The following is a 12,480-nucleotide window of genomic DNA, read 5'->3' as shown; positions in this document are numbered from 1 at the left end:
TAAAAGTAGTTTGTATTTAATTAAAATAATGATAATAATCTTTTTGTTGTTGTTGTTATTAATAATAATAATACCCATTTAATTCTTTCGAATTGAAGTGTTTGTTGTTTCAAAATGCAAAAAAAATCAAACGAATTAAATATGTTTGCTAAGCTCTTATCGGTTAGACATAGACATAGCCTTCTAATGCAAAGGTTTGATTACTTTAATCCTTTCCACCATTATACAAATCCTACTCTTATCATCATATTCCAGGAATTGTGTGCTTTCTAATTTTATAGTTTGGACAGGACCCTTTTTGTATTCTAACGTGATTGGATTTAAGGCCAGGTTAAAAATACTTGTGGTAATACAGTGCAAAAATAATCAATATCGTTCATTAATACAGCATGCATACCGTAAATTCATTCCTAGTAGGAGTAGTATGGGAGTATATGATTGTGAGGAACGGCACACAGAGTCCAGCCCCTCGTCCCGTCGCGCCAGGGTCGAAAGTTCACGTTCAATCGCCCGAACTAATAACGACAGATAAAACTTCCCGGTCAAACTAACCTCTGTTGCGTCGCATTTATCGCTAATTATCGCAGGGGCTGATTTCACGTCGAGCTGATCATGCTTTCATCGTCCAAAATCGTAAGTAAAGCTCGTGCGGTCTTTAGCGCGCCTCGGGTTTTTAAAGCGTGCGCTTCTCAGGGAGTCCTGAAACGGGGGAAGTTTGAGGGGGAGCCGTGCGACGCGTCCCGCACGCGGCGGATGTCCGGGACGGCTTCAACGTCCCGCCGAGCGCGGAGTTCGTGGCGAGGGTCAGCGGAATCGCGACTATGTGCAAGTTACCGTTTCAGAAAACGGCGGACGGGTTGGACGCGGCGTTCGTCGGGGTTCCTATCGACACCGGAACTTCCAACCGTCCCGGCGCGAGGTAATAACGTTCTCGAGCGTCGCTAAATGCCTGCGACAAATTGGCATTGTGCAGGCTAATAGTATAAATGTATGTAACGTCAATAAAACCACAAATTGTATTTGCTGTGTGTGTTATAAAATGCGCAATCATACAATTTGTAGGCATATACTTGTAATAAAACACAAGCTATGTAAACATTTATTGGATGTATTTTTAAATATACTTTTATAACTTTCATAAAATAATAATAAAAAAAATCGAATAAAAATTGTAATATTCGCTTGTAATATTTGCATTTAGATATATGCGTATAATAAAACATACGTTTATTTCTACACGTATTTTATATTTTTCAGTATGTATTTAGAAAATGTTATAATTCGTTTAAAAATGCAATACATATATTACCGGTTTAATAAAGTGGCAATTAACTTATTTTTATAGACATTTTATTTAAATATAAATTTTAAAGACATATTTTTTATATTATGCATTTTTGAATACAATGGTATAATTAATATTTTTCAATAAGATCAATTAAAATATTGTTTAAATAATATGTAGTAAATTGTAATTTATTCATTTTTCAATAGTACTTGTATTTATGCATGCTTATAATAAAACAGGAGAGATAGAATGTTTTATTATAAGCAAGTCTAATATATACGTTTATACATATGTGTTTGTATATTTTCAAATATAGATCTTTTCAAAAATGTATTGAGGCAACGTATATTATGGTTTGAAATGTTCGTGCACAAACATAATGACTCGTGCTCGATGCAGATTCGGTCCGAGGCACATCAGGGCAGAATCCGCTATGATCAGGTTGTACAACGGCTGGACCAGAGCGGCCCCATACGAATCAATAAAGGTGGCGGACATCGGCGACATTAACGTCAACCTCTTTGACCTGAAGGACACCTGCAAAAAAATCCGAGAGGCTTATCGTGAAATTGTGGCCACCGGCTGCATCCCCCTCACACTGGGTGAGGAAACGTATTCAATACGCAGAAATGCTTTGATCGGGTTTGGGCCTGCTTTTAATGCATCACCTGTCTTGGATTCCCAGGAGGTGATCATACGATTGCGTACCCAATCCTGCAAGCCGTTGCTGAGAGGTCGGTGCAAACGCGAGAGGTCTCCCTCCTAATCTGCAACGCTAACTCACGCTAAGTCTGAAATACTGCTGTTTCTGCTGTTCAGACATGGACCGGTGGGCCTGATACACGTGGACGCCCATGCAGACACTAGCGACATGATCCTGGGGGAGAAAATTGGTCACGGGACCCCTTTCAGGCGCTGCGTGGACGAGGGGCTCCTGGACTGCAAGAGGGTCGTCCAGATCGGTCTCAGAGGCTCGGGTTATTCTCCAGATAATTATGAGTGGAGCCGAGCACAGGTATCATGACGCTTTAAACGATAGTCACGCTCTAAATAGATCATTTGTATATGTTAGAATATGAAGTTTCACATAAAATCCATTAATTATGCACCTCTTTTGTGTCTCTCGTATAACTCCGCCGACGCTTGGTACGATTTACTATTTGTTCCATGCATTTGCATTACACAAACTATTTCATGATTTATAAATCGAGGAACAGGAAATAGTAAATGTACATGCAAATGCATGGAAAACTTTTCAAAATGTATTCTGTATGTGTATATATATATATATATATGTGTGTGTGTGTGTGTGTGTGTGTGTGTAAGTGTTTATATATACATACTAAAATATACACAGTATACACACATATGGTATGTAAACAAAAAACTTTATTTTGGATGGATTTGCTACTTAAATTCATTTTCGAGGGTATAAAAATTCTGGTAAAACTTGCAAAATATTAATTTTTGCCAGGGTTCTTCAGGTAAAATCTGCATTCCAGGGGCTAAAAATCACATTATTAGGGTCGCTTAAACAACCCAATGGTAAAATAACCCAATTATGCGGGAAATCCGTGGACTTGGCAACACTAGTCTGCTTGTCATATTATAGCCATATTATATACTTGAAAAATAAGAAATGTAATAAACACTGTAATTCTTTTTATAATATTTGTATTCGGCATACATGCTTGTGAATAAAAACGTTGTATATTTATATATTTAAATTTTCATTTATATTTGTGAAACTCCATTTTTTACATTTTCATGTTTTGGTCCTTCCAGGGTTTCCGTGTAGTGGAGGCTGTGGAGTGCTGGCACAAATCTCTCGTCCCACTCATGGAGGAGGTTCGCTCACAGATGGGAGCGGGCCGGTCTATCTCAGCTTTGACATAGACAGTCTGGACCCCGCTTTTGCTCCAGGGACAGGAACACCCGAGATTGCTGGCCTCACACCCATACAGGTATGCTTTACCTGTCGCTCAGAGATGCTTAAACCTGCTCCTGGACTCGAGAGTAATCTCCCATCAATCTTAAACCTACTTTTAATTCACTTTATGCCAGTAATACTTCCACAAGTATCCATGTAAACATAAAAAAACGTTCACTATGCAACCACATGAACAACTGACACAGACTATAATTCTGGCATAAAAATGATTCATCACACAGTCCTTAGACTTTGCACGTGAAAGTTTAATATTAACTTTAGGGGGTGGTTAAAAGCAGACTTGAAAATGGAGACATGGCGGATCTGAATCTCAATCGATGTTTTCAGGGTCTGGAAATCATTCGAGGTTGCCGAGGTCTTAATCTTGTGGGTTGTGATTTAGTTGAGGTTTCTCCACCTTACGACACCACAGGTACTGTATTACTGTACGTCCTCCTGAGACCCAGACAAAAAGTATTTCTTCACGTCATTACGTTGTTTAGAGCATAAGAAAAAAATTGGGAAAAAAATTATTCTGTGAGGGGCACTAGGACTTCTTAAAATTAAAATGGCATAAAAAAGGGCAAAAACAATAGGATTTTTTTATGCCAAACGCTATTTAAGGCTGATTCTCAGCAATGTTATACAATAGTTGTTCAAATTATTTGTTAATTATTTCATGCAATTTGTGTGTACTGTTGTTTTCCTATTAAACATAGTGTATCTATAAATCTATAAAAATCTATAAATCAAATAAATGCACTGTTAGGACAGCATGTTGAAAAAAATGCCGTACTAGGAGAAACAAATGGCCAGATTTCATAAGAATGATGATATATAATTAATTTCCTATCAGTTATGTTTGCTAAAATGCATAATAAATGTGCTTTTAGTCCTGGTGCCTCTACAGTGGACACGTATGAAATAATGTCCTGTTCCATAACAGAAAATATTTGAAAATCCATAACATATTGCTTCAAAATTATTCAGATTTAAATGACAATTGAAAAATATAATCACATTCCCATAAGGATGTAAAATTTGTCAAACATCCAAATATTTGGTATCTCTGAAAAGCCCTGACATCCTAGAGAAATGTACAAAAATATAACGATCCACTACAAAGGCAAAAACGCCATAGCTGGGTCTCAGGAGAATTTCATTTATATTTTATATTTTCATTTATAGATATAAAAATTTTATTTATAGAATTTATATTGTATTTTATTATTTACATTATATTTTCACAGGAAACACTGCTTTGACTGGGGCTAACCTCCTTTTTGAGATGATGTGTGTCCTTCCAAAAGTCAAATATTATTGATTTTTTTACGTTTTCGTTAAGACTTTTGCGAAATGTCTCAAATAATTGCACAGTGACATACATGATTTATGTACAAAATCAGTATTATTATTATTTTCAGCAACAAATACCTTTATTTGGATGAAAACAGTGAAAAAAAAATCATATCGTGGATGAAGAAACATAAACCTCGGGAATATAAAAAAAAAATCACAAAATTATGAAAATAAAACATTTGAGGTTTATTTGATAATACAGTTTTTGAACCGATTAATAAATAGATTACATAACGTGATACAGAGTTCATATTTTACACCACAGACATGAATACAATTTAGTCATATAGAGTTGATAAGCCATGAAAATTTGGCAGGATTTAATGTTATCTTAAATTTAAGATATTTCTCAGTGCATTGCGAAACACAAATAAAATGCTACTATGGCACCAATACTGCATCGTCAATTACAAAGTATAATGAATGTTCATTGAACACCATATGAATAAAGCAATATTATTCATCACTCGAAATATGCCAGTAATGGAAGACTTCATATAGGAGTGGATTTAACTTACCCACACCTTTCTGTGCATATGCAATAGCTAATCAAATGCGTTAACCACTAAATCCTGCTATACAAACATAAATAAGACAAAACGGTTTTCTTACCGTTTCTAAACATGAAATGCATAGTACAAAATACTTCCAGATCAAGTATGCATTATTTCTTCTCTCTTCGTACTGTTGAGAGTATGTTTTGCATGCCACAGCACATTTTTAATGAAAGGACACAACTGGAAACTATAAAGGTCTCTGGCACTACTTACATCCTTTAAGGCTTTACCTGCTCGTTTTATAGCTGCACTATATAGCTGAATGTACAGATAGATAAAGAGCTGTTACACCCTTTACTTACACTGTCAATCTGGTAAGAACATCTGGAAACTTTCTTGTATTTTAGAGACACAAATCCACATTATATTTTTATATATACATTGAATATTATGTAACTATTTACACATTGGGACTGAAGCACATTTCATGTTGTTTTGGGTATTGCTGTAAAAAGTCGCGCCAGTTGTGTTAAAGTCTGTACCACAAGTATGGAAGATGGCGAGAAAAACAAATCTTTAGAAAATGAATTGGTAATGCTACAGTATTTTTAAGTTTCAATGAATAAAACCTAAAATATCTACCAAACCCTGTGTTTTTACTATTATTTAAAAGGAAAAAAAATCTCTGTTTATATTCAGATTAATAAAATAATAACAAATGCTACATTTCCAAATAGTGGCTTTTCATATTTTTAATTTGGAATTCTTATAAACTTTTAATAAATGTCTAAAAGTATTTTTCTACTTTTGTTTTAGATTTTTATGGGTTTTTTTGGTAAGGAATTGCAAGTAACAGTTCATTAGCATTATGCATCATGAACTAACAATAAACCTAGCGTTGAAATGCTAAAAATGTTTTAGTACTGTAGATATTGACTGTGTGCTCTAGAAATGTGCGTTATCCATAATCAATCAACGCATGTAAAGCGCTGTGCATTGTTATTTCATTAAATTCGCTGCATTAACTGAAGTTAACATATAGAACCTTATTGTCAATTGTTAGCAAAAGCTAAATATTGCACTTTGTAGATTAAGGCGTTAAATTAAAAGGAAAGTGTCTCTTAAAATTGTCAAACGTAAAAATTCACAGCATTGTCATGAGTAAACATAGTTAGGACTAAAAGTCTACAGTGATAGTTATGTTATGCTACATTATGTTAGCTGTGTTTTCCAGCTAGCAGCATGTTGCAGTGTTATTTGTGTAACGGAAGTGTTTAAAATCAAAAGCTAGGCTAGGCTGTTGATATTTTGGCTCTCCACCAACAGCCTTTTGATATATCCAAGCCCTCCGTTAGAGCAGCTAAATTAAAGATCTGCACGAGGTCAGCAACAGTGTCGATTCAAGTACATTTTCGTTTCCTCAACAATGCTAAACTAAAGCCACTCCACGTGGGAATAGTCTCACAAGCATCCAGCTCTGAGCAGCTTCAAGCCCGGTTTCGCTGAGGCCATCGGGTGCTTCTAATTCCAGCTGGGTTATCAGCTTCAGCAAAAGCATGCTAGCTTCAACGAGGCTTTATTTGTTGACTGTGATCTTGTCCAGACCGGGCCAGGCTGGGGACGTAGTACCGGGGCAGAGTCCCTTCCATCAGTCGCTCCATCCAGAGTCCGAAGTCGATCCAGTTTGTGGTGGATCTGAAGAGTTGTGGATCGAGAGCGTGTCATGCCCTTCCTGGAGCGTGAAACTCCTCCTTCCTCCTCCGGCTTGCTATCCAAGTCTTCACCTGTGTAGACTGGCTTGAAAAGACAGAGGTATTTCTTATGGCCATTGAGGGCTAGAACATAGCCTGTGTAGTCTAATTTGCGGCTGCCCACTTCGGCCCTCATCTGTGTCTATTTGCATGGCGTCTGGGCGATTCCAAAGCGGCCGACATCCATTCGCTGTGTTTATCCACATTTAGGAAGGAGAAGTGTGGGGTCAAACTCCTACGAGGAAGAGGAAACCTTGTATTTATTTATTTTTTGACATTGTGACTTAAAGGAACAGCATGCAAAGAGGGCTCACCTGTGAACGAATAAACTTCCTTGGCAAATTTGCTGAGCAGGATGTTTTTTGTAGAATCAGTAAGTACCAGAACTACATTAATGTGACCCGGCCTCAACTTAACCAGGTTACTAGTGTATGTAATGTCGGTTAACTCTGTCACCTCCACAAAGTTTTTCTTTGGTGGACGACTGCTGAAAAAAAAAGTAAGTAAGAGCATTTAATAGATTAATAAATTAGAGATGCATCAATTTTTTTCATATAATATACTTTAATGCTATTCACAACAAATGACTGATATTATTAAAATTCCAAATGTATTATTAATATTATAAATAGCATACATAAATATCCAATATTGCTTTAAAATTGCTAATACCCTTTAAATGAAATGGTACTAATATGTTGTACATCATTAAAATAGATGACGTTATGTGGAATTTATTTATTGGGTTTATCCAAATGTAATATATGAAAGAACCTGGATGCGCTGGAGGTGTTTGGGGAACCGTTCTCGCCTTGGAAACCTCTTTTGCTTTCGTTTTGGGCTGTTTTTCCTCACTTGAGTCACTGAAATTAGAAAGAGCAATTTTTAATGTCTCTGCATTTTCCCGTCTAACACATCAGAATTATGAATGCAATAAATCCTACCTGAAAGCCTGAATAACTACAGTGCCAAATAAAATAAAAAGTGCAGAGAATATCAAAGACAGGAGGGCATCATCTCACGCCTGCAAAATGAACGATAATAACTTAATAGAGCATTATATATCAAAAAAACATTGCTGACCAGTACCTCCATAACAACTGTTGCCTTTCACCACTAACAGATATTTCATGAAGCTTATTACCTGAATTAGCAAACGACAAAAGAGAGGGCAGAGTACAGGCATTTTATTCACCTACCAGTTATTGTGAAGAAGATCATCAATAATTTCAGACAAGTAGTCATATGCAGTATAAATCCATCTTATTAAAAACATCTGACAAGAAACAAATTTACAATATTAAGTTCCAGCAAATTTGGACATAATCTAGATCTCTACTGAGACATGCATATAGGTCACTGCTAATTTCCCAGTTAAAGACGTTCCATGAAAAGCAAACCCAGAGAGACTCACGGAGGTGAACTCATTGTTGAGCTCTGGGAGAACGGCATCATTGTTGAGGATGGAGGATCCTTCTGCAGTCTTTCGAGTTCCTCCAAGAGCTTTTGTTTGTCTTCCTTACTGCGTTCCATCCTCCCAAAATTGGCTTATACAGAATCTTGCCAGCTCCGTTCGCCTTTCCAGAATCACCACCTGCTCACACATGCAAGCGTTTCATCCAGTTGCACACTAGACGTCCACCAATAGTGGATTTTGGTAACTTCAGTGGGAAAACAGGCCTATAACCAATTGAAGCTTGGGGCTGAAAGTATGTTGAATAAAAATTACAATTAGTAAATAGTTTGGGTTATTCTGGGAAGAACTCCCTGCGCCTCCATTTAGACTTCGCATGGATGAAAGCAGAATGAGAATAATCCTGCAGGGTAAACAAAAACAGAACCAACAAATGTATTGCAGATATTGTTACAGTTCAATACCTTTAGTACACGTTTTATAATTAGTCTGATTCAAGGAGAATCAGAAAGCTGGATCCTGACTGACAGAGGAGGTTAATTAGCTACTGAGCAATGCAAAAACTGCTGATAATACTGAAGGACCTTATATGCTAGAGAGCTGTCGTAGTCCTATAGGTAGATGGGGATCAGCTGAGAGTCAGCAGAGCTTGACAAAGGTACCTGCCAACCTCCATAATGCACAAGTATTTTCTTCTCGAAACTGAAAAATTGCATGAAGTAGATGACATCTACCTGTGGTGGTGTGCTGTCTTTGTTTTTCAAGAGAGCATCACATAGGGGCTGCTGGCGTGCGGCTGGTAGACATAAGCAAACCGCAGCACATCATTGGTGTTTGCAGAGGCTAGCGAGAGGAAGGCTTCATTTCCTGTGGCAAAGGACTCTTCCTCACCAGTGATGAGTAGAACGCAATATCTGTGGAAAAGACATTGCAGACTATTGAAAAAGACTGATATGATGATGTTGAATTAACTCCACTGATTTTTACAAAGCCATCTTACTTCCTGCGACGATGGAACTGTTTGACTGGACAAAGCTCATCAAATAGCTTCTGGTTCACCAGACGAGGGGCCAGGAGGAACTTGTTGTTGGAGATGAACTCGTCTATTATCTGCTTCTTCATCCCTTTAGCCTGAGAGAGCAAATGTTTGATTGAAAGTCAAAAAGTAAACAAATTTATATTTTCTCAAAATCTCAAACAAAAAAAGAAGTTGCTGAAGCCTCAACCTGGGGTGCGTTTCCAGGACAACGATGTAACTCGCTGAATAACCACCATTGTGTAAATGAACGATTTTCAATCACTGTTCAAATATGAAATTTAATCGTAAGCTTAATGAACAGTTTGGGAGAATTTGATGTTTCCCAATAAAAACAGATAGAAGCTACGCTTGGATGCCCGAGAGGCATTGCAAAGATGGCCGCCAAGTGACACGACTTGTCTTAAAGAGACTTAACTTTAGCTATGCAGAGTTTACATTGAACTCTAATTAAATGCACCTAATCAAGCTAATCAAGTACTTCAGGTTTATTTGAAAACAAAGTTTGACACACCTGTTCTAAGACAAAAATCCAGTATATGCACAAAATTAACAAAGACTTACAATGGGACTCCCACCCCAAAATAAAAATGTTGTCATTAATAATGACTTTTAATTTGTCCTCTGTGTCCCCATCACCACAGCTCCAATTCGAGAATGTGCACAGGATGCAAACTACGTACACTCTTCTGTCAGACACAATATATTTGCTGTGTGTATTTACACTATTTGAAGAAAAACAGAGCTTCCTAGTGGGTGAATATTTACTATATTTGCCAGAAGCAAAACTTTATCCAATTAGTGTGGCATAGAATAGTAGTAGAAGTAGGAAACAGGTCTACCTGTATAATATCTGCAGGCTTCTCAACATCCTCTTTGAAGACAAGCATGGTTGGCGCATAAGTGTTTATGTTGAATTTTCTCAGCAGGTCAAGCGGTCTCAGAAAGACCTTGATCCACATATCCAAACTGCACATAGTCCTTATAGGCAAACGCTGTAAGCTATTAGAAATAAAAGCAATAAATCATTGGTGTATTGACTGAACATTGGCAAATTTGGAGTTTACTAATCTCTACCTTATAAAGCAAAGGGAACCGAAGGCACTTGGTCAAACAGGAGAACATGGGGCTTTGTTCAGCTCATGCCAGCTCTTCAGAAACTCTTGGTTGTTTTTGTCTGTGACCTAAAGACATCCATGAATTAGAAGTTTGAGACCAGAAGAAGACATAAATACAGACAATGGGAGTGTATGATGATGTTCCATAACCTTTTCAACTAGTCTCTGTGGCAGCAAATCTTCTACAAACTGCATCAGGTGGCCTTTAACAACAGCGTAATGGAAAACCACTTTTCCATTGGCGACACCAAGAATAGATGGAGTCTGATGTGCTCCCAAATGATTTGCTAAACGCCGCTCATAGCCAACATCAACCACACACGATTCCAATCCCTAGGGATGAGAAAAACTACTTCTTATCCGGAGGAAATCATTTGAATCACTAACAGGGGCCAAGGACAAATAAGCATTTCCTAGAAAATATGAATTGTCTCACCTAGCGTTTCCAGTTCCTGCACTGTTTCTTTCCAAACTGGCTCGATATGGATGCAGCTGAAGCACCAGTCTGAGGTGATTTTGATCAAGTAAGGCCTCTTGAAGCTGTCAGGCACAACTTCATTGACATACTGGTTGAAATGCAACGTGTATTTGTTGTCAGCAAAGTCCAGCCACCCACTTATTGTTGAAGGAAAGTGGAAGAAAGACTCGTCAAAGTAGAAGTTATTCATGAAAATGGCGGAAAGCATGATGGGCGCGTCCATACGGGTGAGTGTTATCTGTTTGTCCTGCTTGATCGTAGCTGGCTCTCTTCTCCTCGTTTGTTAAGATCTATGGAGTAACATGAAGCTAACGTTAACATTGCTTCTGACAGCATGCGATCTGTTTAGTGTCTTTATGAGCTCGGTACCTCATATGACTTTGTAATCTTGATGAACATGTCTTCTGCTTCAGGATTTTTGTTTTTATCAGGATGCCTGAGAGTCGAGATTAAAAATGACCGTGCCATTCTCGTTTAGGCATCATGAAATTACTGTAGAATTACAATGTATAAAAAATTGCACTCTCACCATTCCTTGGCCAGGCGTTTGTACACTTTCTTGATTTCTGCTTGGCTTGCGCTTCTGGTGACTCCAAGAACTTTATATGGATCAAATTCTGCAGCGCTTTCCACGTAGCATCCGTCAGGAGCACATAGACCATCATTACAGAGAGTGATAGCACCACCATCCTCATCATGACCATGTGTTCTTCTGCCCGAAGACTATCAAAATAATGACATTATGGAGGACATATGTAAGTATGAATATCGAAAATGCATTTTCAGTTCAAAAAAGTTTAAAAATCACATTGGCTAAACAGATAAATGTGTACATGAATGTGTACATAAATGAAGGATTAAATATATTTTATTTACATTTTTGTATTTGAAGTAAAACTTGCTCCTCATATAAATATTAGATGAACTAGAAAGTTTAAATTATTATTAAAATGGTTAAATTAGATTAAATAAAATAATTATGAAAAAGTTAACATGCATTAAGTAGCGTAAATAAATGTAAAAAGTGAAAATGTAAAAATAAAAAGCCAATCCAACAAATGGATAATTTTAATAGTATATAAATAACACTATTATCGAAGTGAATATATTCATGATTGCTTTTCATTGTTATTATCGAACAGTCTTCGCACTTACAAAATAAAATAAAACTTAAGCATTAAAAAATCAGTGTCCATTGCATACACTAAAAGCTGTCATGCAAAATACCTAAGTTTCCATCAGATGTCAGTGACACCAGCTAGTCGCGTTTAGACCATTGCGGAAAAACAGACATAACGCATTCAACGACAAGAGAAAATAACCATTAAATTGCGCTGAGGGGCAATAATAAGCAGGACATGCATATAAATGACATCTCACGAAACTGAAAGACCCTAGCTAGCCTGTTAGCCGACCTAGCTCATGCTTTTTTTATCACAGAATTTGACATCAAAAACGAATGGAAACCATTACAGCATGAATGGAATATGAATATACCGCTGCTAATGGTGACAGAAGTTCATCCATCCATCTGGGTGACGCGTTCATAAACCATGAGACATGCGCATTAATATTAGCAGAGATTCACAGCGACATAAACATTTCTCTC

General features: G+C 37.2%; 1 protein-coding gene and 1 pseudogene across 1 annotated transcript; one reads left to right on the top strand and one right to left on the bottom strand.

Moving 5' to 3' along the window:
- Positions 1–300: 300 nt before the first annotated feature.
- LOC122328974 (agmatinase, mitochondrial-like) lies at positions 301–4,816 on the top strand. The gene is given in 9 exon segments (XM_043225104.1): positions 301–760; positions 763–919; positions 1,688–1,890; positions 1,974–2,022; positions 2,108–2,303; positions 3,074–3,152; positions 3,155–3,252; positions 3,567–3,651; positions 4,469–4,816. Coding segments are annotated over 9 exon segments (1,089 nt in total). The 5' UTR covers positions 301–612; the 3' UTR covers positions 4,543–4,816.
- A 1,834-nt stretch (positions 4,817–6,650) lies between these two features.
- LOC122329059 lies at positions 6,651–12,480 on the bottom strand (annotated as a pseudogene).

Source organism: Puntigrus tetrazona, chromosome 23, assembly GCF_018831695.1.
Source record: "Puntigrus tetrazona isolate hp1 chromosome 23, ASM1883169v1, whole genome shotgun sequence".
Classification (NCBI taxonomy): domain Eukaryota; kingdom Metazoa; phylum Chordata; class Actinopteri; order Cypriniformes; family Cyprinidae; genus Puntigrus; species Puntigrus tetrazona.
The sequence above is the reverse complement of the archived record's forward strand: the minus strand, read 5'-3'. Positions and strand labels throughout refer to the sequence as shown.